Genomic DNA, 23934 nt, shown 5'->3' on the forward strand with positions numbered 1-23934 from the left:
TGAATTCATTCACCGCTAAAAAAATCTGACCCAGTTCTAGCTTCATTGTTGGGTTCCTATTCCTCTACCACGGTGCAGTGCCCATGAAGTCAATGCTACCATGGGAGAACCTGCCCAAGGGGTTGGCTGTCTTTTCACTTGAAGCAAGTTTTGACTAAGTCTCGGGTGCCAGGGCATTTGAGAGCTCACCCAGCTGTGTTGCATATGAACGCATGCTTATGCCCAGAACTTTGCCAGGATTACCTTTTCCTGCAGACGTTCAATAATAGCAGCTAGATTAGCCTCACGGTTTTCTTTAATTTGTTCCATTTTCAGGATCAGCTTTTCCTCCGCCATTTTGCTGAAGTTGTTGTTCTCCTCCAAAGCCTTCTGAAGGACTTCTCGCTCATGTTCCCTCTTCTCTGCCAGTTGTTTCAGCACCTGGGCCTCCTGAGACTGGGGAAGAAAAACATATCCATCTCAGAGTCACCCACATGCAAACCTGGCGGAACAATGGTCCACTGATTCGAGAGTGTTCTTTTCAGATGAACGCTACTTCTAGCCTTGAGCACTGTTATCATTCAGTACTCACCTGAATGGCTGAGAGTTCTCTATAGAATGTGGTTAGCTGAAATTTCAGCTGTGAATTTTCTGGATGCACTGTCTTAGGAGAAGCATTTAACCCAGATTGAGGAGTTTTTGTTTGTTAGAATAAGAGGGGAGGGTGACGGGGGGATGGGTTAGCCTGGTGATGGGTATTAAAGAGGGCACGTTCTGCATGGAGCACTGGGTGTTATACGCCAACAATGAATCATGGAACACTACATCAAAAACTAATGATGTAATGTATGGTGATTAACATAACATAATAAAATTAAAAAAAAGAATTAAAAAAGAAGAAGAAGAAGTTGCTGCTAAGCATTTATGTAACTGGGGATGCTGCAATTAATCACTGGATAGCAGCATCCATCAAAGCCTAAGGAAAATATGGGAAGATTGGGGAAAGTTCCAGCTTTTTCCTTGCCCCACTTTTTGATCAGCAATAGGCTGAGTCCTGCAGTAAGCTTTTCAACTCCAGCCAATCAAATCGCCAAATTCATTTTCTCATTTTATTCCAACATTCCAATGCCCCCCCACCCCCACCCCACCTCCAATCTGCTTGTTTTTCTTTCATTAGCCAAATTTTCTTTGGAGACTTGTGAACAGTGCAAAGTTAATGTCCACTTGGCCATAGAAAATATTAAGCTCTTGTTCTGGCCTCCTCTTGAACATGCTGAGGTCACCTGGGTAATCTTTGAAACCCTGTGGTTACTTAGTGATTAGAACAGAAATGTCAGAGCCAGATGCACCCCACCCAGCATCCCTTCACATTTTGTGCCCTGTAATTCTCCTGCAGCATCAGGAGGCTGTTCAACTCTATACAGTGTAGGTTAACAATCACTGAGGTGCTTGATAAAAATGCAGAGGCCTGGTATCTACCCCCTCCCCTAATTCTGTGGTTCTTTCCTAAGATCCAGGAATCTATATTTTCGATAAGCTTCCCTGGTGATTCTAATGCAGGTCATCCACAGAATACCTTCTGGAAAATGCACTGGCATGGTCTATGGCGTCAAGCCTGTATTGGTGACCTAGATGTACTATTTAACTTGATTTTTACCTCCATAAAATGCAGCTAAAAGAAGTCATACTCAATACTGAGCTATCCGGGTTCTTTTTTTTTTTAAGATTTTATTTATTCATTTGAGAGAGAATGAGAGAGAGAGAGAGCATGAGAGCGGGGAGGGTCAGAGGGAGAAGCAGGCTTCCCATTGAGCAGGGAGCCCCATGAGGGACTTGACCCTGGGACTCCAGGATCATGACCTGAGCCGAAGGCAGTTGCTTAACCAACTGAGCCACCCAGGTGCCCTGAGCTATCCAGGTTTAAGACTAAATTATTGCACACTCATTGTTCCTGGGTAATGCCTAGCACTGGCTGGTGCTCTGAGGTGAGCCTTCAGAGGAGTAATTGTAAATGGCACATCAAAAAAAAATATTTCACAGCTTGTCAAATATTGATACTATTAAAAGCATTAATAGGAAACCATTTTAGCTAACAGTGGTCATGGGGCCTTACAGGAGAGATCTTGGTATGTAAACACTGTGAAGTTTGACAGGGGAAGAAACTTCTCTTCAGGTACAGTTCTACAGGAATGGTAAAATCAGGCAGCCTTAAGACTCTTTGCTGATGTGTTTATTCTGAAGTTCATCAGGAAGAGGTCTAGTGACTCACTGGAGATTAGAACATTTTGGGAACTAGCCCTGTGTCTTCTTTTAACCCCCAAACGGTTTCACTGACATCTTCAGTAGACTCAACACATTCTTGCTTTGTTGTAGTTTACAAAAAACCCGGTATGAGAAATAACGAGAAAGTGTTAACACAGAATAAAATCAAAATCAAATGGAGCCTTTTGGGAAGAAACATGAAAAAATATTTTCTAGCTGGTTCGTCCTCCTGCCTCTAGGTGGGACTATAGGTAAAGCATCCTACATTGATTTTGCTTCTTTACTGCTACCAGGACTACTGAATTGTGACAGAAACACACTAACTACAGATGTGTGTGTGTGTGTAAAGTTTCTCTCTGATGGACTCCAGGGCAAGGGATCATGTGCTTGCTGTTCTTCACTGTATCAGCTCACAGAGACAGTTACCAGAGAGTTATCATTACCAAGGGGTAACTGAGTAACTTCTAATTTCAGGTGCTCAAATTTACTGTGGCACTTTTAAAATTGTGTTCTAACTTACAGTTTGTATTTGCATTCTTCATTTTCTTTTGTGAAAGACCTCAAGACAGTCAGGAGACGGCAGGGGAATAGAATTGAGAAGGGAAGCCCTGGGGATTCAAAGGACAGTATCGCAGCCCGTACCTTTTCAAATGTCTCGCCTTGGTGGGGCACATTTGGTCTGCATGAACAAACACTCCCACAGGCCCCATCGTCAGTGATGGAGGGCAGCCTGTTGCCTTACTGGTGGAGCGTTCGGCTCCGTTTGAGCTGCCTCAGTTAATGGCCTTAGTCCTTTGGCAGCCACTGGGGCTAAATGAGACTACCCAGCGTCGATGCCAAGTGTATTTCTTTAGCACAATTAATGGGGTGAAACAGAAACAGAAGGCAGTCCAGAGCATTCTCACATGAGGCCACTGCTAAATGACGAAGACGGGCCAAACCGCACCACTTCAGGCCTGCTCCTCCCTGTCGGGTCTTTTCTTATACAGAGGGAAGGTTATATTCACCATCGTCTCGACTAACTCATTTTTAGGATCTAATGATTACCCGTGTTTCAAATATTTAAAGCTCACATCCATTAAAAAAAAAAATATGACATGAAGTTGATTATGGAAAGAATTCCACACTGAAAAAATACTTACGATGGCGCCCTCTTTTGGCTTCTCCTCACAAGTACTCAACTCTTAAACACATTCTTATGCAGAGCTAATAGTCTTGGGGCCTTTACCTCAGTTCCTAAGGTCTCCATAATTCCACTGCTGAGACAGTCATACTCCTTTTTCTTTCTTTTGCAGCCTAGCACCCAGATATCATTGCCTACAACTTCTCTGACTTTATTCTTAGGAAAACATTGATTCTCTCATATATACACCTTAATCTCCCAAGGGCACCTGGGGGCTCAGTGGGTTAGGCCTCCAACTCTTGGTTTTGGCTCAGGTTGTGATCTCAGGGTGGTGAGATGAGCCCCTCATCAGGCTCCACGCTTAGTGGGGAATCAGCTTGAGATTCTGTCTCCTTCTCCCGCTTGTGCTCTCTCTCTCTCAAATAAATAAATAAATAAATCTTAAAAAAAAGTACACCTTAATCTCCCAGTCACAGCCTCAAGGAAGAAAACTGGTTATGATTCTAATATTTCTATCAGTGAGCAAATAAAGCACTTAGTTCAGAAAACTGCCTTAAAATATAAGGTGTGTGTGAGGATGTAGAATAAAAATATGTACTAGACAAATGTGGAAATATTTCCCTTCACTTTGGCAGAAGTAAAGTTCTCACTGCATGGTGGAAGAGGTGTTTTTATTTTATTCCTTGCTTGGGCAGATTAGCAGAAAAGAACCCCGACTGGGAGGCTTGAAAGGTAGGATTTGCTAAAAGTTGTTAAAAATAAATTGTTTAGGGCGCCTGGGTGGCTCAGTTGGTTAAGCGACTGCCTTCGGCTCAGGTCATGATCCTGGAGTCCCGGGCTCGAGTCCCGCATCGGGCTCCCTGCTCAGCAGGGAGCCTGCTTCTCCCTCTGACCCTCCCCCCTCTCATGTACTCTCTCTCATTCTCGCTCTCTCAAATAAATAAAATAAAATAAATCTTAAAAAAAAAATAAAAAAAAATAAATTGTTTAAGGGAAAAGGATCTGACCATGGAGGACCATCTCTGAATAGCATGTACCTAATATAGAAGATCACTGACACACTGAAATGGAAATTAGGGCATGATAATCATCAGCTGATATAATGCAAATGTCAAGGCAAACTATTTATAGAACCGAGACATCCAACACGACATTCTGGGAGATCAGGGAACCTTCTCCACCTTGCTACTGTAATAATGGAGGCACAGAATTGGTGAAAACCTTTTCTAGGCATAAACCTCCCCACAATGAACTCAGTATCACTGAAATGATTACATGAGACGTACGTGAAGGGAAAAATAATGAGACAGGGAGAGGAGTTATTGTACATTTAGGAACACTTTAACATTTTCCAAAGAGGTTCATTACCATTCCTTGTATCACTGAGTATGAATGTAATTACTATACAAATGAAATGGAAGATAAATTTGAGTTAAGTGGTATATAAAACTCACTTTATTTTATGTACACATAAGAGATTTAAGACTATATTTTAGATAGTGCTAGTGTCCCACTTACTTAGGAAGTGAACACACTTCTAGCCCTTTATTTTATGTCTCCTTTCATCATTTGGATATATTACTTGCCACCAACTAGATCTCCTAGTATGAGTGTCTTTACAATGTTAAGTTAGAGGACGTGTCTCTAATTTTTGGCTTTACTGTTAACAATGAAAAAAACATTAGTAACCCAGTTGGAATCATAAATAATGTCTTGTTAAGATATGATAATTGAATATAATTGTGTAAAACAAAAGGGTGCCCTATTCACTTTGTGATGAAGAGTGAGAAGCATAAGAAAAATTTTAAAATGATTAAAACCCAAAGACCTTTAGAGTGAGCTCTTCTGCTAAAGCCTGCACTGAGTTTACTGTAGTGAACTCCTAGGAAAAGAACTACGGGGGGAGGGTGGTGGGGGTGATCTTCACTGAGGGGACAACACACAGGAGGGTTCTGTGGACCAGGTGTCAAATTCTCCACGCAGCAGATGCTTCCTGAATGTTGAATTACAAATAATCTAGCACTTTAGCTCATAATCCATTGCTGTACAAACCACCCCCCTCTTTTCCTGGATGCAACTTTAATTGCCATCTATGAGATGCCAACAAACAGAAAAGGTAAGTCTATCAAGTTTGGTGACTCATGGTCTACTTTATTCCATTTTGTTAAAAATAAGCAATGCATCTTTCTTTCAGAGATTCGGGGACTTTGGGGTTGACAGGCACCAATATTGTCAGTATGGGTATCTCACTGAACTGGTTTGAGTAGTGCTCTTTTTAATTCAATCTATTTTAGGGTGAGATTTTATCCATGTCATTAGAATTCTTAAATTTTCATCATTTTTTCCTAATACTAATTTTCTTCAGGCCACTGGTAGCTGGGCAGACCTATTTATATACCCACTACCTATCAAACTGTTTCTCCTTCTTTGTAACTTGATAAATAAATTTTATAATATTTGAAAATATTTATGAAATGTATGGTAACATTTCAGTATCTTTGTTAATAAGAAACTTCTTTTCTTTATAAAATTGTGAATTTTTGAAAACAGAGAGGGACACAAACCATAAGAGACTCTTACCTATAGGAAACAAACTGAAGGGTGCTGGAGGGGAGGGGGATGGGGTAACTGGGTGATGGACATTAAGGAGGGCACTTGATGTAATGAGCACTGGGGGTTACATGCAACTGATGAATCCCTGAACTCTACCTCTGAAACTAATCATACACTATATGTTTAATTGAATTTAAATAAAATAAACTTTAAAAAATTGTGAGTTTGCTGGACTATATAGCCTCTATGGACAGGAACCAGATGTGTTTTTGCATAATAATAGCAAATTGTCCCACAGTGCTTGTCATGTGTCTTCATGTAGGATAGGTCTTCTGGTTCTCACATTAACTCCACGACAGAAGTCCTATTATTCGTCTCATTTTACAGATGGGTAAAATAAGACATAGACAGGTTAGTGACTTGTCCAAGGTCACACAGCTATTATGTGGTAGAACCAGACTTTGATCGCAGGTATTGTCTTAAACATATGTTCTTACCCACTGTGCTTTTTAAAGACTCTCTTAAACACTATGGTTGGCTTATGATGACCATATAATTTGTTGTCCAAACTGGGGCACTTATGAAATTGAAATGATAATACTGATATCAAAAAAAAAAACAAAAAAAAAAACAGGACTAAGCTGGAGTTGTCCTGGGCCAACTGGGATATGGTTAGCTTCACTCTGTTGTTTCTTGTTAAACATTTGTTGAATGAATAAATGGCTGGCTGGCTGAAAGGATGGATGACTAAAGTGTTTCACCCAGGTGGGTCAGTTGCAGTATGGAAACTTTGATTTCAAAATATGAGCTTCAAGCTGACCTCATGAGATAATTTGGTCTTATGGAGGCAAAGGCGGATTCCCAGAGATAATCAAAGAGAGGAGGAAAAGCAGGAAAAAGGCTTGTTTCTTGTGCAACCAATTTCTTCTGTGAACCAATCAATGGGGCATTAATTCTGACTCAAAGGAGCCTGGAGGGGGACTGTCCAACCTAGTAACCAGATGGCCTATGCTGCAATAGTGTCAGCAGATGGTGTGAGGAACTGGGGACACTGCCAAAACGTTGATCTCGAAGGGAGTTTGAGCCCGTGTGGACATGACTCTGGCAGCCCTCTAACTATCAACCCAGAAGGCCTCTGCAACATAGCCCAGGTCACTGGGTCCCAGATGTGGTCCCTAAACTCCCTAAACTCCCAGAAACAGGCCTTTGGATGATACCAATGGAGGGGAAAGGGGCTCAGAAGCTTTTTTTTATGTTTTAGAAGTCCTATCAGAAATCATATTTCACCTTTATGTCTATGCCTGTTTTCATATTCACACTGAGTTAGAATTAAGTCAATCTAGTGAGAAAATGCTTATTTTTTATGATAATCAAAAATATTAATTGACAGTTATAGATTCCTTTGATTATAACCATGGCAAAAGGAATATATTGATACTATTATATTAATTTACTAATATTATTATATTAATATTATACTACTATTAATAGTATGTTTGATAGGCAGAATCTTTAATAACTTGTAACTATGAGAAAGGAATTGGACCCAGGGCAAAATGTTGCTGACCCCTGGGCTAGGTTGGACATCTGTTCATTTTTGAAAGCCTTTGGTGATTTTTTTTTATGTTTTCTGTAATACAGTTTGAGGACCTAACCTGGGATTCAAGGCCCTTCACAATCTCACCTCACTAGTCTCCAACTCCCAAACCAAGTCCACTAGTAACACTGGTCTACCCACTGCCCTGAAAACACACATTATGCATTCTCACCTCTGAGTATCTTTAGTTCAGAACCATTCTCTTAGTCTAGAACGCTTCCATGTCTTCTCTAGTTATCTAACACTATTTTTTTTCTAGTCACCCAGCTTTTTTAAGCAGATATTTTTCTGAAAAGATGCTGTGATTCACATCAAATAGTGAAATGGTTTTATTTTCCTCAGTGATCTCCCATTTCAATTGAAGTCAAAGTCAAAGTCATTAAAATGCTACCTTCTGGGCACCTGGGTGGCTCAGTTGGTTGGGCAACTGCCTTCAGCTCAGGTCATGATCCTGGAGTCCCGGGCTCGAGTCCCGCATTGGGCTCCCTGCTCAGCGAGGAGCCTGCTTCTCCCTCTGACCCTCCCCCCTCTCGTGTACTCTCTCTCATTCTCGCTCTCTCAAATAAATAAATAAATCTTTAAAAAAAATGCTACCTTCTGACCTCAATTCCTACTAGTCCCTCCTTGCTCCTTCTGCTTCATCCACACTGAACTTTGTGTTCTTAAACTGTCCTAGCACACTCCTACCTCAGGGCCTTTGCACTTGCTAATCTCTTTACCCCCAGAGAAGAGTTCTACCCCCAGAGAAGAGTTTAAGGCTTACTACTTTCCTTCATGCTTCCCCCCCCCCCAAGTATTCTCATATTTAAGAGACCTTTTTTGATCACACTATATGAATAGTGCCTTCCACTCCAGCACTATCAATTACCTTTGCCCTGCTTTATTCAGTGTCATCTGATGTATTATATACTTCACTTGATCTTAGCCAAAAGGCCGAGAAGTGATTGATGTATTATATACTTATTTATTAGCTATTTCTTCCCAATTGGAATGAGGTTGATGAGGCATCTCTATTAGCTAGAACAGTACCTGTCAAATAGTAGGTTCTTAATATATCTGTTGATCAAGTGATTTTTCCCAGACTAAGAATTCTTTGGATTGTATAATTTATTTAGTGCACTTTCAGAAGATATCCTTTGGAAGTGTATTGACTATAATTTCATTTTAGGATGTGAAGATGAAATAAAAAGTCAAAACAAGTGATATATTGCCACTTTAACATTTGGCTCTAAAAATTATCATTTACTTATTCATTTAAAAATATTTGTAGTACTAATTATTCCTAGGGACTAATAACAAAAGACACAATCCATGCCTTCATGGCGTTTATAATCTAATAGGGGAGAGTATTAGGGCTAAATATATGCTTACTAATTGTGCTAAGTGCTACCAAAAAAAATAATAATAATAAACTTGAACACCAGGAGAGAGACCAGCGGGTGAACATTGGGCCCAGGGAAGTTCCCTCCCCACAGTGAGGACTGGACAAGTTAACACAGAGCTGAGGGAGCCAAAGAAGAAAGTGTGAAATTTAGAAGATCCTATTACTTCCAGTAGGTCCTAAACTTCACCTGGGTTTGTTCTGATAATGTAAAGATTGAAATCATAGCATGGCAGTTTCTTTTTAACTTTCTGAGTTTCTATATCAATGTAATTCTTAGAAAATATGTAAAAAAATAGTAAAGTTGAACTGAATAATTACCTGGTACCAATTTGAAAAAGTTAGGCCTAAAATTCCTCCGTGGTTCATTAAAATCTTTCTGGTCTAATGATTTGTATGTCCAACTCAGTAGCTACTAGCCACCTAGGTCTGTTTCATGTTATTTCTTAAAATGTGACTGCTAGAAAAATTTAAAATATATGTGTGGCTCACATTATATTTCTGTTGGATAGCTCTAGTCTATATAGCTGCAGAGATTGCTTTTTTTACGTTGGCAAGGCTAGGAGAATTACCAACTGAATAGTGTGAGAGCTAAGTAGTTATTGTAATTATTATACTAACGCTAAACCTCTACAGATAAAAATTGTGGCTATCTCTCATTCTGCTTGTCTAAATTCCATTTCCCCCTTTTTAGATAACAACACCTCAGTTTTCCTTTAGGGCTCTACTCCTCCACATTTCTCTGCAGGATTCTTATCTCAATGCCTCTGCAGGTTATGTGATCCAGGCTAGCCAATCAAAGTACAGCATCCCCTCCTCCACAAGGATGGGCTCAGGGTCGGGCGTGTGACCCAGGACAGGACACGGAGGCTCAATCCCAGGACTTTTGTTAGAACTACTGGGAAAGAAAAGCACTCTTTCTGCTCCAGTGGCTAATTTGTGAGGAAAATAAATTGGGAGCGACTGTTGGAAACTAAACTTTCTTGGTCTTGAAACCAATTAGAGGCAGGAAGAGATCGATGATAGATCTAAAAAGGTTTATCTGACCGTACTGCTTGATCTGGATCCAGGTGTTTTTGAAGCTGTAACCTTTCCTAGATATTTTAATCACATACCCACTTTGTGTTTTAGCTAGTTGAATTGAGTTTTGGTTATATGCACGTCCTCATTAAGGTAATCATTGACACATACGCACTGGCTGGAGGTTCTTCGAGGAGAATTAACAAGTCTTCTAACGAGCACTAATTAAGTTGGCACAAGCCAATAGAATAAAATCAATTAATGATTTTTCTAAGTTGGTAATTTCTGTTAATCAGTTATATCTCTTCTAATTAAAACCCTACCAGGACATAATCTATATGATTTTTGCCTTGAAAATTGTAAGAAGTAATACCAGACATGTGAAGGAATACTGATTTTAAAGGCTTTCAAAGAAGATTTTTCCTGTTGTCATGATGCTGGATGATTATATTTGTAAATGTCTTTTAGCCATGAGACCAATTTCTAGTTCAATTCAATTGTATAAATGTGTAATTGTTGATAATTTATCATCATCAGAGTGTAGGAATCTTACCAGAATTAGTAATTAGCTAACTCAGGGAGTTTTATGAGAATACCCAGTTAATTTTGATAATCTCTGTGTTGTTCTTTCCTTTTAACAATATCCTTCAAATTAAATACGTTACCTGGAAACACCAGCAACATTCTGAACCATGATGTTGAATTTTCATCTTTAAGTTTCAATCTCAGCTCAGTCACTGACTTTCTACTCTAAGCAAGTCACAGCATCTCTATATGACAACCTAGGACCTGTACCTATAAGAGAACTTGAACTGCTTTGAATGTAACACACCCTCACTGTTGTAGTTAGTTACTTATATCTGTGGGTAGCAGTCTTGATGGACTGTAACTGCTAGTTAATTTAGCTTTACTATAAGAAGAAAGCTATAAATAACAACAAAAAAAACCCTGCTAAACATTTTTTTAGGCAACTTCCTGTACATAGACTTGGGTTAGTAGCTCAGTTTCCTCCTTTTAAAATCCACATCTATGATAACAGTAGTTGATCCAATATAATAAACATACATGTAAAGAAATACTTCTCAGATGTTTGGAGAACCTCACTCTTCAATGAAAACTGAAATTGTATTTCGTATGTTTTTCCGACATAGGAAGATTTTTCAACTACAAAGATCAAAACAAAAAGTATTTTCTACCTCAGAAAATTTAATCTGAGGTCTTCTAATCTTTGAGTCTTTCTCGTTATCTGCTAGTACATATATGTGTGTGTTCATATATGTACACACATTATACACACATATACTCGCACATACACATTTGGCTTCGGCACATTTTGACCGTTAGAGAATTCAGTGAAAAAGACTATCTTTGTTTTCTTTGTAACTACCCAGCATAGAGGTGTTGAATGCATTGGCTAACTTTTTATAGGCAATATATTAATAAAATAAAAAATTACTATAAATGCAGAGTTTCATTTCCATTAATACTGTGCATGGAGCATATTCTTAGTGACTACGTGCTTCTAAAAAGATTTTGTGATAAAGTCAGTGGAAAATACAATATAGGAATGAATTACCTAAAAATAATTCCATTTGGGTTGGTCAAGAGCATTTTGGTGGGATGGACTTTAACAATCACATGGTTGGTACAGATATATTCAGACATAACTTTTATCTCTATGTGTAGAGTCCTTGGGATTCCTGAGTGCCCTCCATTTTTAATACCCATGGCTTCTTAGTCATCTAATTGTGAAAAATTAGAGATTTGGCAAAAGAAAAGTGCTCTAATACAAACAGGGACCAATGGAAAAGAGAGACAAAAATGCCATCAAGGCTTAGAACTGGGTAGAGGAGGATACTAATAGGTTGAGATTTTGACCAACTTCAAGGGCAAGAAGTGAGGCCTTGAGGACAGAGGCAAGCTTAGGGCCCTTACCCTGAGATCAGCAGCATCTGGACAGAGATATTTCAGGGGGAGGATCTGGTGGTCTACAGTTTCAAGGAAAACCATGCACTACACTGGAGATGAGACACAGGCCCTGAGAAGGAGGAATCACCAGTCCTGCACCCCTCCCCACCTCCAAACCGTGGAGTTAAGTTACCTAAGGCTGTTTTCCTGGATACGCACCGTGGACTAAGGCGGGGAAATTTTTGTGATAGGGGATCCAAGAGAGGGAGAAGAGCACTAAGGTATTGAAGCTCTTTTAGTGCTCTTTAGTGCAAATCTTTGGTTTTAAGTAGCCTAAAAGCAGCAATTTTTACTTGAACTAGCCTGGCTCCATGTCTACTGAAGACCTACACGTGCTGGGATGTTGCAGGTTCACACGCAGTTGTCCCCTGGAACCTCTGCTAGAATATGTGGGGCATGGAGGGAGGAGAGGGAGGAAGAGAGAAGAGGAAGGAAGGGAAGAGACGGAGAAAAGAGAGAATTAAAAAACCTATGGAGAAGTTACCTTTCTTCTTTCTTCTGCAGCCTCCAGTTTTTTCTGGATCTCCTCCAGAGACAGGTCTTTCTTCTTCGGAGAAGCTAAAGTTCGTGGGGCTTCTGAGATGGGAGATGGTGGCTTCAGGATCAGCTCAAAAGCCTGGCCAGAAGCACGTTTGTTGATTTGCTTCACTTCCATATCTGAGTAATGAATATTTGAGAATGTTAAGCATACAGAGCAGTGAAGCAGGGGTGTATTTAAATAATTTGAATTCTGGCAATTGCAAGTAGCCTTGTTATTCTGGCCAATAGGAATAAATGCTGCCTGTGATTATTGTCCTACATGGTTTTGAACATACAAGACCTCTTTCTTTAGTATCGTTACAGATATATTCCAACAGAATAAATATTTACAGTGTTGGGAGATTCAACAATGTCCATAGGGAGTCGAATAATGGCGAGCCTACTTAGGAAAAAAGAGCCTGAATTGATTTTAAACTGAACTGTATTTTCCTTTTGAATAAACATGAGCTTCACATGAAAATAAAGTAGCACAGACTTAGATTTATCTTTTGAAAATTACCATGGCTGGAGGCATTTTTGGGCTAAATGGGGAAGAAAAAATAACAAAGGTTTATTGGAAATTTGACATGCTCTACCAATTCTTCTAGGAAGCAGTGCACGAGCAATGTTGAATTTATCTATTATCTAAGACTCAGCTTATCCATAAATTCTGACTTCCTTTTTCCCTTGTCTTCAATCCCTAAAGCTGTAGAACCTGTCACTGTTTTCCCTGTCTTCCTAATACATTTTGTGTCACCTCGAGTTTAGCCCTTAATCACACTGCGGTTTGCTTACTGATTATTTGTACATTGTATGTATGTTTCTTCTTGTCGGCTCTAAGTTCCTCCAAGGAGAGGCCTGTTCTGTGTTTATCTTTGGAGCCTCTGTGACAACACATAGCAAGGTATTAGAATTCCAGGAGGAACGTGGCTGGCTTGCTGGTCACAGCTGTATCTAGCCGAGGAAGCATCTGTCCGGTTTATCCGTTGACTGAATGAACCTACACAAAGTGGGCACTGAGCCTGCATTCTAATGAAAGTTCTGGTTGGCAACTGAAACCCTTTCCCCTGAAAGACATTGCCTTGTGAAAGGGTTAATTAGCGTTTATGACACTTGTGTTGTGTTAGCAGAGCTTGGGAAGGAAAGAGCCTCTGAGCCCTGGGCTGGGCTTGAAAGGCACCGAAGGGGTTAAGTGCCACAGACGCCTTCAGCTGGTCTTTAATGTATGTCTTTACACATATGGAAAAAAAAACATGATAAGCTGATAGTCTATAAGCAAAATATACCTCAGCTCTGACTGCTACACACAGAACTCTTTCAAACATTTTAATTACACTGACTGGATTAAGTGAGGGTGAGATCATTGGCAATGATAGCTAGCATTTTTGAGGGCTTACAAGCGGTCAGGCTTGGTGCTAAGCATTTGACTTGTGTTAGACCATTTAAACCCTATACCAACTGTGCGAGGAAGATACGAGAGTTAAATAAGCCTCAGAAAATCTAAGTTACTTGCCTGAGGTCAGGCAGATAGTGGCAGAGCCAGGAAGAAAAGCAAACTAAGTAGAATGAACTTGGATAAATCCAACGGAAAGTGTTGCACTACAGTGAAGTTCATAGTCATGCCAATTCTTTAGGCGTTTTTTTTTTTTTTTTTTTTTAGTTCTCTTTATCTGGGGCCTCAGTCATAAGTCACTTTTATCATGGGAACTTGTTAGCTTGTTGACATGCATACTCAAAATATGGGAACTTTATGAAGACTATAATAAGGGGGAAACAATGATGGCTGTTGATTTTTTTCTTTTGAGTTTCCTAAGTATAAAGCATTTTCTTGCAAATTACTGTTTGGTCTAACTAAAGCTTAGCATATTATATTATTTGCAAAGAAAAGCTTTAGACATGTTGTCAATGTTGATATGCTGGATGTGGCTTCTAACAACCATCTAGCTCTGTTTCTTAAGAGATATTAATGTGCTTTTGTTAGCATCAAACTCAAACTGTTTTAGGGGCACCTGACTTGCTCAGTTGTTGGACATGTGGCTCTTTCTTTTAAAAAGATTTATTTATTTATTATTTTAGAGAGAGAGAGAGCACATGGGGGGCAAAGGGCAGAGGGAGAGGGGGAGAGAGAGAGACTCTCAAGCGGACTCCCTGCTGAGTGTGGAGACCGACATGGGGCTGGATCTCACGACCCTGAGATCATGACCTGAGCCAAAATCAAGAGTCTGGCGCTTAACCGACTGAGCCACCCAGGCGCTCCAAATGTGTGACTCTTGATCTCAGGGTTGTGAGTTTGAGCCTGATGTTGGGGTTAGAGTTTACTTAAACAAAACAAAACAAAACAAAACAAGAAACCCTCAAACTGTTTTGAGCATAGGCAATCAATAAGACCAAACAGCTAGACACAGCAAGTCAGTAGTGAGATCTACAAAATATTGATTTAATTCTATCAGGAGCTGTGAGAGAGAAACAAGTGTATCTAAGCTTTTCCAAATGATGTTAGCAGGAGCATTTCTATTGTAGGCAACTCACCATCATAAGTATAGATGTTGATGTTGCGAGGTTCCGGGTAAAAACAAGAGCAGATCAGTGACAGCATGGACAGCTCCTTCATTTTTTCCTTGTAGGCTAAAATAAAAGACTTGTGATTAGTATCTTTCATTTTCTGAGTTTCCTCTTAATGCTTCTTTTCATCTAAGTAACAGTTACAGACTCTTTCCGAATGAATATTGCCAGGGACACGGCTTTGCAAAATATAAGTGAAAGAGAGATTGAAACAGGACTCTCAAGAGCATATTCCTTATTACAGAGGACATAAATGACACATTATAGCAGGTTAGATAAAAAGTGAGAGAAAGGTAGTGAGAGAAAGAAAGGAAAGTCAGAAGAATTGAGATCCAGCAGGACAGGGAGGAGAGACAGAAAGGACATGGAAGAAGCAAAACCAGACAAAATTAGCAGAGAGATAGGTCCATCCGAGTACATGCGTATGTAAGTCTACTGGACATAAGTATGATTCAGGAGGTGCCCTTTGCTGCTTTGGCCTGAGTGGCCATGGATTCAGTCAGGGACAAGCAGAGAACCATCAGGATATTCTCAAGTGGATGCATCCTCCAAGAATCTATGTTTCTGCTTCCTCTTTATCCCCGAGTGCACTTTCTTGTTGCAACTTCTTTCCACACACCATAAAGCTAGATCTGAGATCTTACAAGGCTCTTGTTTCCTCTGCGGAACCCGGTTTGGGTGCCCACCTTGCCAAGGAACTGTAGGAGTTCAGTGAGTGATCTCCCTCATCCTTCACTCCCCCTCCCTATTTCATTTTTCCCTGTCTCTGTCAAGAGGCCTCCCGCCCAGGTAACTTGGGAAGGCATCTCATCAGTGCTGGTTGTCACCAGGACAAGAGAGGACCAGATGGAGATAAGGAAGTGAAATCTTCTCACCATTGTTGATTATCAATAAATTAAGAAAAATGGAAGAGAAATGATAGGTGTACTGTGCACTAACTTGCGTAAAAATATAAACAAATGGCGATGCCCTAACATGTTGAATCTCACAGGTAATGGTTCTCTTTTGGCAGGGGCTTCTGATCATTATGGTAACCCAAGGAAGGGTGAGTACCTTGGGAAGACAGGAATTCCCAGAAGATTAATTTGAGGCATTGTTGACAAATCCATCTTTTGTTGGCTAACAGGAAACAGATTTAACACCCATATGTTTTAGAGCTACAGAATGCTAGATTCAGAGGGTCCTAAAAGATCATTTAGCTAAGCGTCCACCCACCACACCACCAATTATGCAAATGAAACTGGCACCCAGAGGCTAAAGTCACATGTGGCCTCCAGATAAAAATGCAGTAAATCAATCAATATCAAGATTGCCAAGAGGTCTTTTTCTATTTCTACTTTTAGGATGAGGTTCAGTGTGTCAAGGTTGGACATACTTGCATATCAATGAACCACATGCAAAGATCAAATATTGCCATATTGTATATGGTTCAAACTAACACATCCAGAGGGTCACTCTAAGAGAATTTTTCTCCCTGTTTAGCTTATTTCCTTTAAAATAAGCAACACAATTTGCCTTTTGCATAACAGTCCTGCTAACACCTACTTTGAGAGATTTCATTGGATGCCTTTGGAATTTTAGAAGGCTGAAACCATATTTCTTTGTCTTATTTGTTTATTTAGTTAATAAATTGTGTCACTTATAAAGGTCTAAGCAGGTCTTTACATGGATGCTTAGTGTGAATCACAGTTTCTGTCAGAGAGAAGCATTTGGTGGTTTAATACATTTAATTCCATGAAGAATAAAATTCAAAACAGCTAGGTTTTGTAGGCGGGTGCCTTTTTTTTTTTTATAAGAGAAAGCAATATGGTATCCAAAATATTTTGAAAAATTAAGCACATATTAGGAGCACGTTAGAGACACCAACTTTATTAGGGAGGGCCAACCCAAAAATAAAAATAAAATAAGATTCTCTATCTCATAGAGCAGTAACAGATTAAAATAGCACTGTAGAAGAACATGAATTTCTACTGAAAAGAACACTCCTCAACATCTGTCTTCAGTTTCTTGGAAATGAAATTCAATAATTTTTAGTAAGGCCACTGCTCTATTATACTTGATAGGTTAATGAAGGCAGAAGATGTAAAGGTTGTCAAGGACCAACACTTTAGACCCCTATGTGTAATGTATAACCATGACTGATAAAACGTTTGTTCTTTCCTCTTCTAGGTGGTTTGGGGACAAAACTCAATTGGCCTCTGTGGGTGATTACTTAAGAGAATCCTTACATTGTTTTTATTGAGGCCCATGACTCTCCATGGCATGAATATACCCAGTAGCAGCCATTGCATAGATTCTCACTCATACAGTTGCTCTGAATCCTAGGGAGCTCCTTAAAACCACTTGCAACCAAAGTCCAAGCACATCTTGACTCTTTTCCTACAACAAAGGCACGCTCTCCAGTGAAGAAGGGTTTCCTGTTCACTTGGTACAGCTGCCCAAACTTTCCCCACATGGCATTGCCTTTCCTAATCCCCTCCTCTCATCTAAATTCTTGCCAAAATTTCAATCCCAATTCAGATCCTCCCTCCTCAGGGTTTCTGTTTCTTAGCAGTGCTGCCCACATTGATCTCCCATTGCCCTTAGTTGGCTGTACTACACAATCTTGATTATATACTGTTATATGTGATTCTATACTGTCTAAGATCAGTCACTACTGGGTTTTGATGTGTAATCTTTGTTTATAAAACTGTAGGCTCTTTGAAGGCAAATGCTACATCTTACTCATCTATGAAAAAAATCACAGCACAGGTCTGGGTGGAAAAGGAGGTTATTGCTTAATAAATCATTGTTGGCTAGCTTGCTCATTGATTTTAAGTCAATCTCTCAATTAACAAGTATTTATGAGCACCACTGATGGGCAGGAGTTTCTGTGAGGCACTATGGAATTACAAAGAAATATAATAGTTATCCTCATTCTCAAGAAGCTTTCAAACCTGGGAAGTGGAGTATATGGATATAAAAATATGGAGTATATGGATAGAAACTCGTGCAAAATAGGGTGTCAAATGGAGGTACAGGTGATTTGTGCTGGAAATTCAGAAGGACCTCAAAGCCTTGATGCTATGGGGAGAGGGGTCAGGAATGGCTTTACAGTAAGGATTGCCAGATTTAGCAAGCAAAATACAAGATGCCTACTTAAGTTTTAATCCAAAAATTGCATGGGACATACTAAAGAATCATTCCTTGCTTTTCTGAAATTCAAACTTAATTGGGTGACTTGTATTTTATACAGCAACCAGAGCAAATGAACCTGGATGGTAAAGACTGAATAGTGTTAAGGAAAACAAGGAAGGGAGAAGGTAGGTTTATTATTGTTGACATGGAAATGGGGTTCTGAAGGAGCTATCTGGAAGGCTTTTATGGGTGGGCAGTGAGTTGAGTTCATGCAAGAAATGATAACTCAACTATAGGGAGCATCATTCACTTCATTTTCATGGACTACACGACAATGAGGTTTTCAGGAGTTGTGCCCTGATAGAAAGACTTCCTGGAGGTCAGTTTTGCTCTAAGATGTTGGGTAAGATGTTTTGAATTTTTGTTCATGTGAAAAGGTTATGACTTAAGATATTGTGTTTACATTAAGACAACCATAGGTATATATATATATTTTTTACCAGAATGTCAGAATATCATGAATTTTCCACATGTTACTTAAAATAAATTTAAGCTTGAGTGTTCTGTTTTGAGTCCACTCTCAGGAATATTTCCATGGGAAAATATGAGAAGCACAGAGGTGAGAATGAGTGAGTTAGCTAGAAGTCCTGTTTGCTTGCATAGTTCTGATTGAAGCCCATTAATAATATCCTCATTCACTATCAGAATTTGGCCATTACAATTATCTTAGCAAGAGGCAGCCTCTGAACATTTTGAAAAGGGGGGTTACCTGATGAAAGGCTCTTCTTAGAAAGATTTATCTAGTCATTTTATTATGCAAGAAGGACCCGTTACAGGAGATACACTTAAGACACAACTGAATGAAGTTCAGCAAGTAATGTGGTATGGCTTAAGAAAATAGTAGGGAATAGCAAAGGGAAAAGAAAGGGAAGATAGATACAAGAGACCTTATGAAAGAAGAATAGATAGTAAACAATAACTGTATTTGGAGTCAAAGGCAGAGGGAAGAGGGCAAGAGATCCTTATAGATGGGTGGTTAAGGAAACTTTCCAGACAAAGTGTCACTAAAGCTGAGTCCAGCAGGATAGGTTGGCCTAGCAGAAAATAGAGTGTGGGTTGAAATATATGGAATTTGGATAAACATTTTTTTTAAAGATTTTATTTATTTATTTGACAGAGAGAGACACAGTGAGGGAGGGAACCCAAGCAGGGGGAGTGGGAGAGGGAGAAGCAGGCTTCCCGCCGAGCAGGGAGCCTGATGTGGGGCTCGATCCCAGGACCCCGGGATCATGACCTGAGCCGAAGGCAGATGCTTAACGACTGAGCCACCCAGGCACCCCAGGATAAACTTTTTTTTAAATCAACAATGAAAAATCCCAAGCTAATGTGAAGGCTGTTAGAAATGTGCTAATAAGATTTCACTATTGATATTTCATACTTTGAATTGACAATCCCGTTCATTGGTTTTGGGAAGTTGGCATATATTATTTTTTTCATTACACCCCAACACCAAGTAGAGTTCTGTGCATGTTTGTGAGGATGTGGGAAGTAACAGGTAATTCCATATAATCTTTCTCATAGTTGGTTGCATTTGCTATTAACTATTAATGTTTGCAAGTTAGTGTATTTCTCTAGTGAACTCATTTAAAATTCAACCCATATGATGTATAATGATTCTATAGCAATACCCATGTAACCTAATGATCTATGAATGCTAATTATTTTTCCAGTCTTCCAAATGGCTACCGTGAACTATGAACCATGGTAGCAGTTGCTATTTGGGTTTGGAGCACAAAGAACGTATCAGGCACTGAGTTCAGATATTTGCATGCATTTCTCATTTAATCCTCTCAACAATGCTGGGAGGAAGATACTATAATTAGACTAGATTTACAGATGAAAGAAAAAGATGCAGGGACATGGAGTAGTTTGCCCAATATCCAACAGACCATAAAGTGTGGAGTTCAGTTTGAATATAGCTCTGTCTGACTCTATGTGCCTTGTTTGTAATGCCATTCACTTCCTCCAACAATCTGTTCAGATGCATTGCACACATCGTCACCATCTACATATTGTTTTTAACAAGAAAGTGATGTATGTTACTACTGCCTTTGAAAATAAAGAATCCAAGACTTTTTTCTCTTTCCATTTTTCTTTGGCATTTGTTCTTTAATTAATTACCACATGTGACTTACTGACTACCCAACTGTAGGTTAAGTCCAGAGATTTACAGAAAGAAAGGTTTTGTTTTGTTTTTTTACTTGTATGTTTTACTTGGATAGTAAATATTGGTGCAGAGATGGCTAGAAAACTCAGGGACAGTTTCTCAAAAGGAACTGTGAGTATATATATTCTTATATGACTGAATATATCCTTATACATTCATATCACAGCTAATGGGGTAAGTGGAGAAAGTGGCAATTATCTAGGTATTTTACGGGAAAAAACCCCTTTGCATCAGTTATTTGGATTTTTTTTTAAAGATTTTATTCATTTATTTGAGAGAGAGAATGAGATAGAGAGAGCATGAGAGGGAGGAGGGTCAGAGGGAGAAGCGGACTCCCTGCTGAGCAGGGAGCCCGATGCGGGACTCGATCCCGGGACTCCAGGATCATGACCTGAGAGGAAGGCAGTCGCTTAACCGACTGAGCCACCCAGGCGCCCAGTTATTTGGATATTTTAAGAGTGGTATATTTTGTCTGGCAATTACCTGAATTTTCTCATTTTTTTCTTTTTCCTTTGTGTTTGTGTGTGTGTGAATCTGAGCAGTATTTTCTTCTTTGAAGAACGAAGAGCACCAAGGAGAACAGTACAATTGATACTAGAGATTTAATAGTCAGATTAGATCTTCGATTAGATTAGACTAAAGCAGCAGAGAGGTTAATTGCACTTAGTAAAATATGAAATAGACAAACACATATATAATTATTTTCCTACTCTTCTAAATATGTAGTCTCCACATAGATCAGAATCAGTGAACTTACAGCTCTTTCTTTGGCACCTTCTTTTTCCGTGTCATAAATTAAGCTCCCTATCCTTCTTTTAACTTGATTTTGGCCCGTGTGTGTGTGTGTGTGTGTGTGTGTGTATGTGTGTATTACGTTTGGTAGTTTGACTGCTTTGGGGTCCTAGAGCCTGAGGTCAGATTATTTTCTAAAAGTCAAATCTATCATCCTATTTAGAAATACTTTTGGGTGCTCTATCACTGTGATTTTCTTCTTGAAAGAGGAAATAGATGAAAAGGATTTTATTTAAAACACTTGTATACTATATTAGCTTGAATTTGGACCTTAAAAATGGTTGATGAATATAGTTGATGAATATGTAATTGAAGATTCAACATTTACATGAAAAATAAATCTCACATTTTTGAAGATCTATTTTAACATCCCAGAAGATCACTGATATGAGGTAATGTTCTAGATATTTCTGCTACGATGATGTAATGTTAATTGGCTTAGTACAAAAATGGATTCAGTCTACATTCATTCTACCCAGCTCTCCCCCACCAAAATTATGGTTTCCTAAGATATAATGACCAGGGAGGGTTTGAAAGACTGATGTTTGAATAGATGAAACAGCATACTTTTCCTGCAGGAATAGATATCAAATCAAATTAAGGGACATTTAAGAAGGTCAAAGCTATACAACCCATCACTGGGTTGCACAGAAACATATGAGGCTCTTAAATTTCAATTTGATTGATTCTTGGCAAAGCAACTGTGACAAGGAAAAGAAATTGGATGACTTGAATCAATCCTTGTGGTAAAAACTGTTATAAGAGCAGTAAATTGTACCAATCTGAGACCTCACCTTACCCTTGCTTCCAGTTAAAGCTCCTGCCGAGTTTAATGAGAATCCCACTATATCATGCAGGGTTTTGTCCTTTTTTTCTTTCCCTCTAGTGAAAGACATTCTTACAGTCCTACGTGAAGATTAAACTACACTGGTTTACAGGAGTAATGAAAGCACTTTATTCTGTTTATATTTCAAGACTTCATTGCCCACCTAATTTTGAGTATTAAAGGATATCTTTTCTTAGGCCCTCAACACTACCAGGTAGTATGAATAAAATGATAACCTAAAATGATAGCTAGATGGTTGGGACTTAAGTGAGACAGCGGCGTCTCAGACACTCAGGAGAGTCTGTTCATCTGGCTGAGTAGAGTTCTCACACAGGAATGACTCTTCCGTTCCCTGTAGCCTCCTGAGCTGGAAGCAACTGTCATCTGAGGCTGCCATGATGTTCTCTGAATTATGTCTGCAAAATGGCTTCCTCTGGCATCTAAGTAATTTAAATCACTCGCTGTTAATTTTTTTTTTCTTCCCATTACTTTTTAATTTTTGGGGGGTGAAGACTGGAAAAATACTTTCCATCCATTCTTAATTCAGCCAAAACTCACACTTCCTATCCAGACTAATTAGTGCATTTGTGGGCTCAATTTCTAGAATCAAAATTATTGTGGTTATCAATGATAATGACCCCGGTTTCCTTTCTCACTTTGTTGTAGCACATGTGTGGCTTTTCTCCAGAAAATAAGACCTGGTTTCTACTTCATATGAATTTTAGAATTAAGTTTGTGTCTTGTGTCTTTGCATTGCATAAAATGGTATGAAACTACAAATACAGTAAATTACCTACTATGTTCTCAGTGAAAGCAAGAACTTTCAGAAATGGAAAATGCAAGACTTTTATCACAAGCGCAAAATAAAAAAAAACCTGTCATATAAGATTCGGATGACTTTATCTTAGTTAATGGGCCAGTTGACTTTTTCCCTGAATGGACAGTGATTTAGATACTAAGGATACAGAAAATGAATCCAGAGAAAATCCTATCTGTCAATTACAAGATGGGGCTGGCTGTCTTCATATAATGGAACACACTAATTTATAGAAAACACTGTGAAGAAACAGTAGGATTAAGCAGAGACCCCACAGCAATTTGTGTGACAAGCCCTAGACGTTAATCTTGATTGAATTCCTCTATCAGTCTGAAAACTCACTAAAAGTTGAAAGCATATTTCTTGAAGAGTTTCTATGTAAATTTCTACTTCCTTGGAATGGTGTGAAGTTTCTATGCATTCAAAAAGCTCCATATTTTTTTTTTTAAGATTTTATTTATTCATTTGACAGAGAGAGAGAGAGAGACAGCGAGAGAGGGAACACAAGCAGGGGGAGTGGGAGAGGGAGAAGCAGGCTTCCCGCGGAGCAGGGAGCCCGATGTGGGGCTTGATCCCAGGACTCTGGGATCATGACCTGAGCTGAAGGCAGACGCCTAACTGACTGAGCCACCCAGGTGCCCTCAAAAAGCTCCATATTATTGTTTTAGTTCTGAGTGTGTTCTACAAAATACATGCTACTTAGTTACTAGCATCAATCGTAAATAAAAGTATTTTACCTTGGTGTTACTGCCAAATATTTCTTAAAGTTCTACCAGATAGAATCTTTATCTGGTTAGTATACAAACTGCACTCATACTGGTCTCCCTAAATGTTTTCTTAGGAAATAAATAGTACATAAATAATTAATAGAAAATAACTATTTCAGACAACGGCCACAAAAACCTCATAGAAGGGCAAGCATTTTGCTTGCTTCCAAAAACCTAATGAGAATTCCAGGATCTCATTTAATGAAACTTTGTAAAATGCACAGTATGTAACATTTACTTAATAGCACCCTAAAAAGTCAGATTTTTAAATCACATTCAGTAGAGTTTTATTTCAGCCTTCCATTCAAAAACCACACATTACATGCTTCTGTAATTGGTATAGTGAATGAAAACTGAATAATCAGTTAGTTTTTCCCTCTGACTGAAAATAAATCGTGACTTTGCTAGTCACACTTAATGTGCC

General features: G+C 39.1%; 1 protein-coding gene across 1 annotated transcript in view; it reads right to left on the bottom strand.

Moving 5' to 3' along the window:
• The window catches only part of STMN2 (stathmin 2), a 49956-nt gene that overhangs the window by 9061 nt on the left and 16961 nt on the right, over window positions 1-23934 (bottom strand). Inside the window, exons 2-4 of the mRNA XM_045896340.3 lie at window positions 14932-15027; window positions 12368-12540; window positions 244-435 (exon numbers count right to left, since the gene is read on the bottom strand). Coding sequence (XP_045752296.1) covers window positions 244-435; window positions 12368-12540; window positions 14932-15027 — 461 coding nt within the window. The remainder of the gene's footprint in view (window positions 1-243; window positions 436-12367; window positions 12541-14931; window positions 15028-23934) is intronic.

The sequence above is a fragment of the Mirounga angustirostris genome, unplaced genomic scaffold (genome assembly GCF_029215605.1).
Source record: "Mirounga angustirostris isolate CCGP_5_RB_7025 unplaced genomic scaffold, mMirAng1.0.hap1 SCAF_4, whole genome shotgun sequence".
Lineage (NCBI taxonomy): Eukaryota > Metazoa > Chordata > Mammalia > Carnivora > Phocidae > Mirounga > Mirounga angustirostris.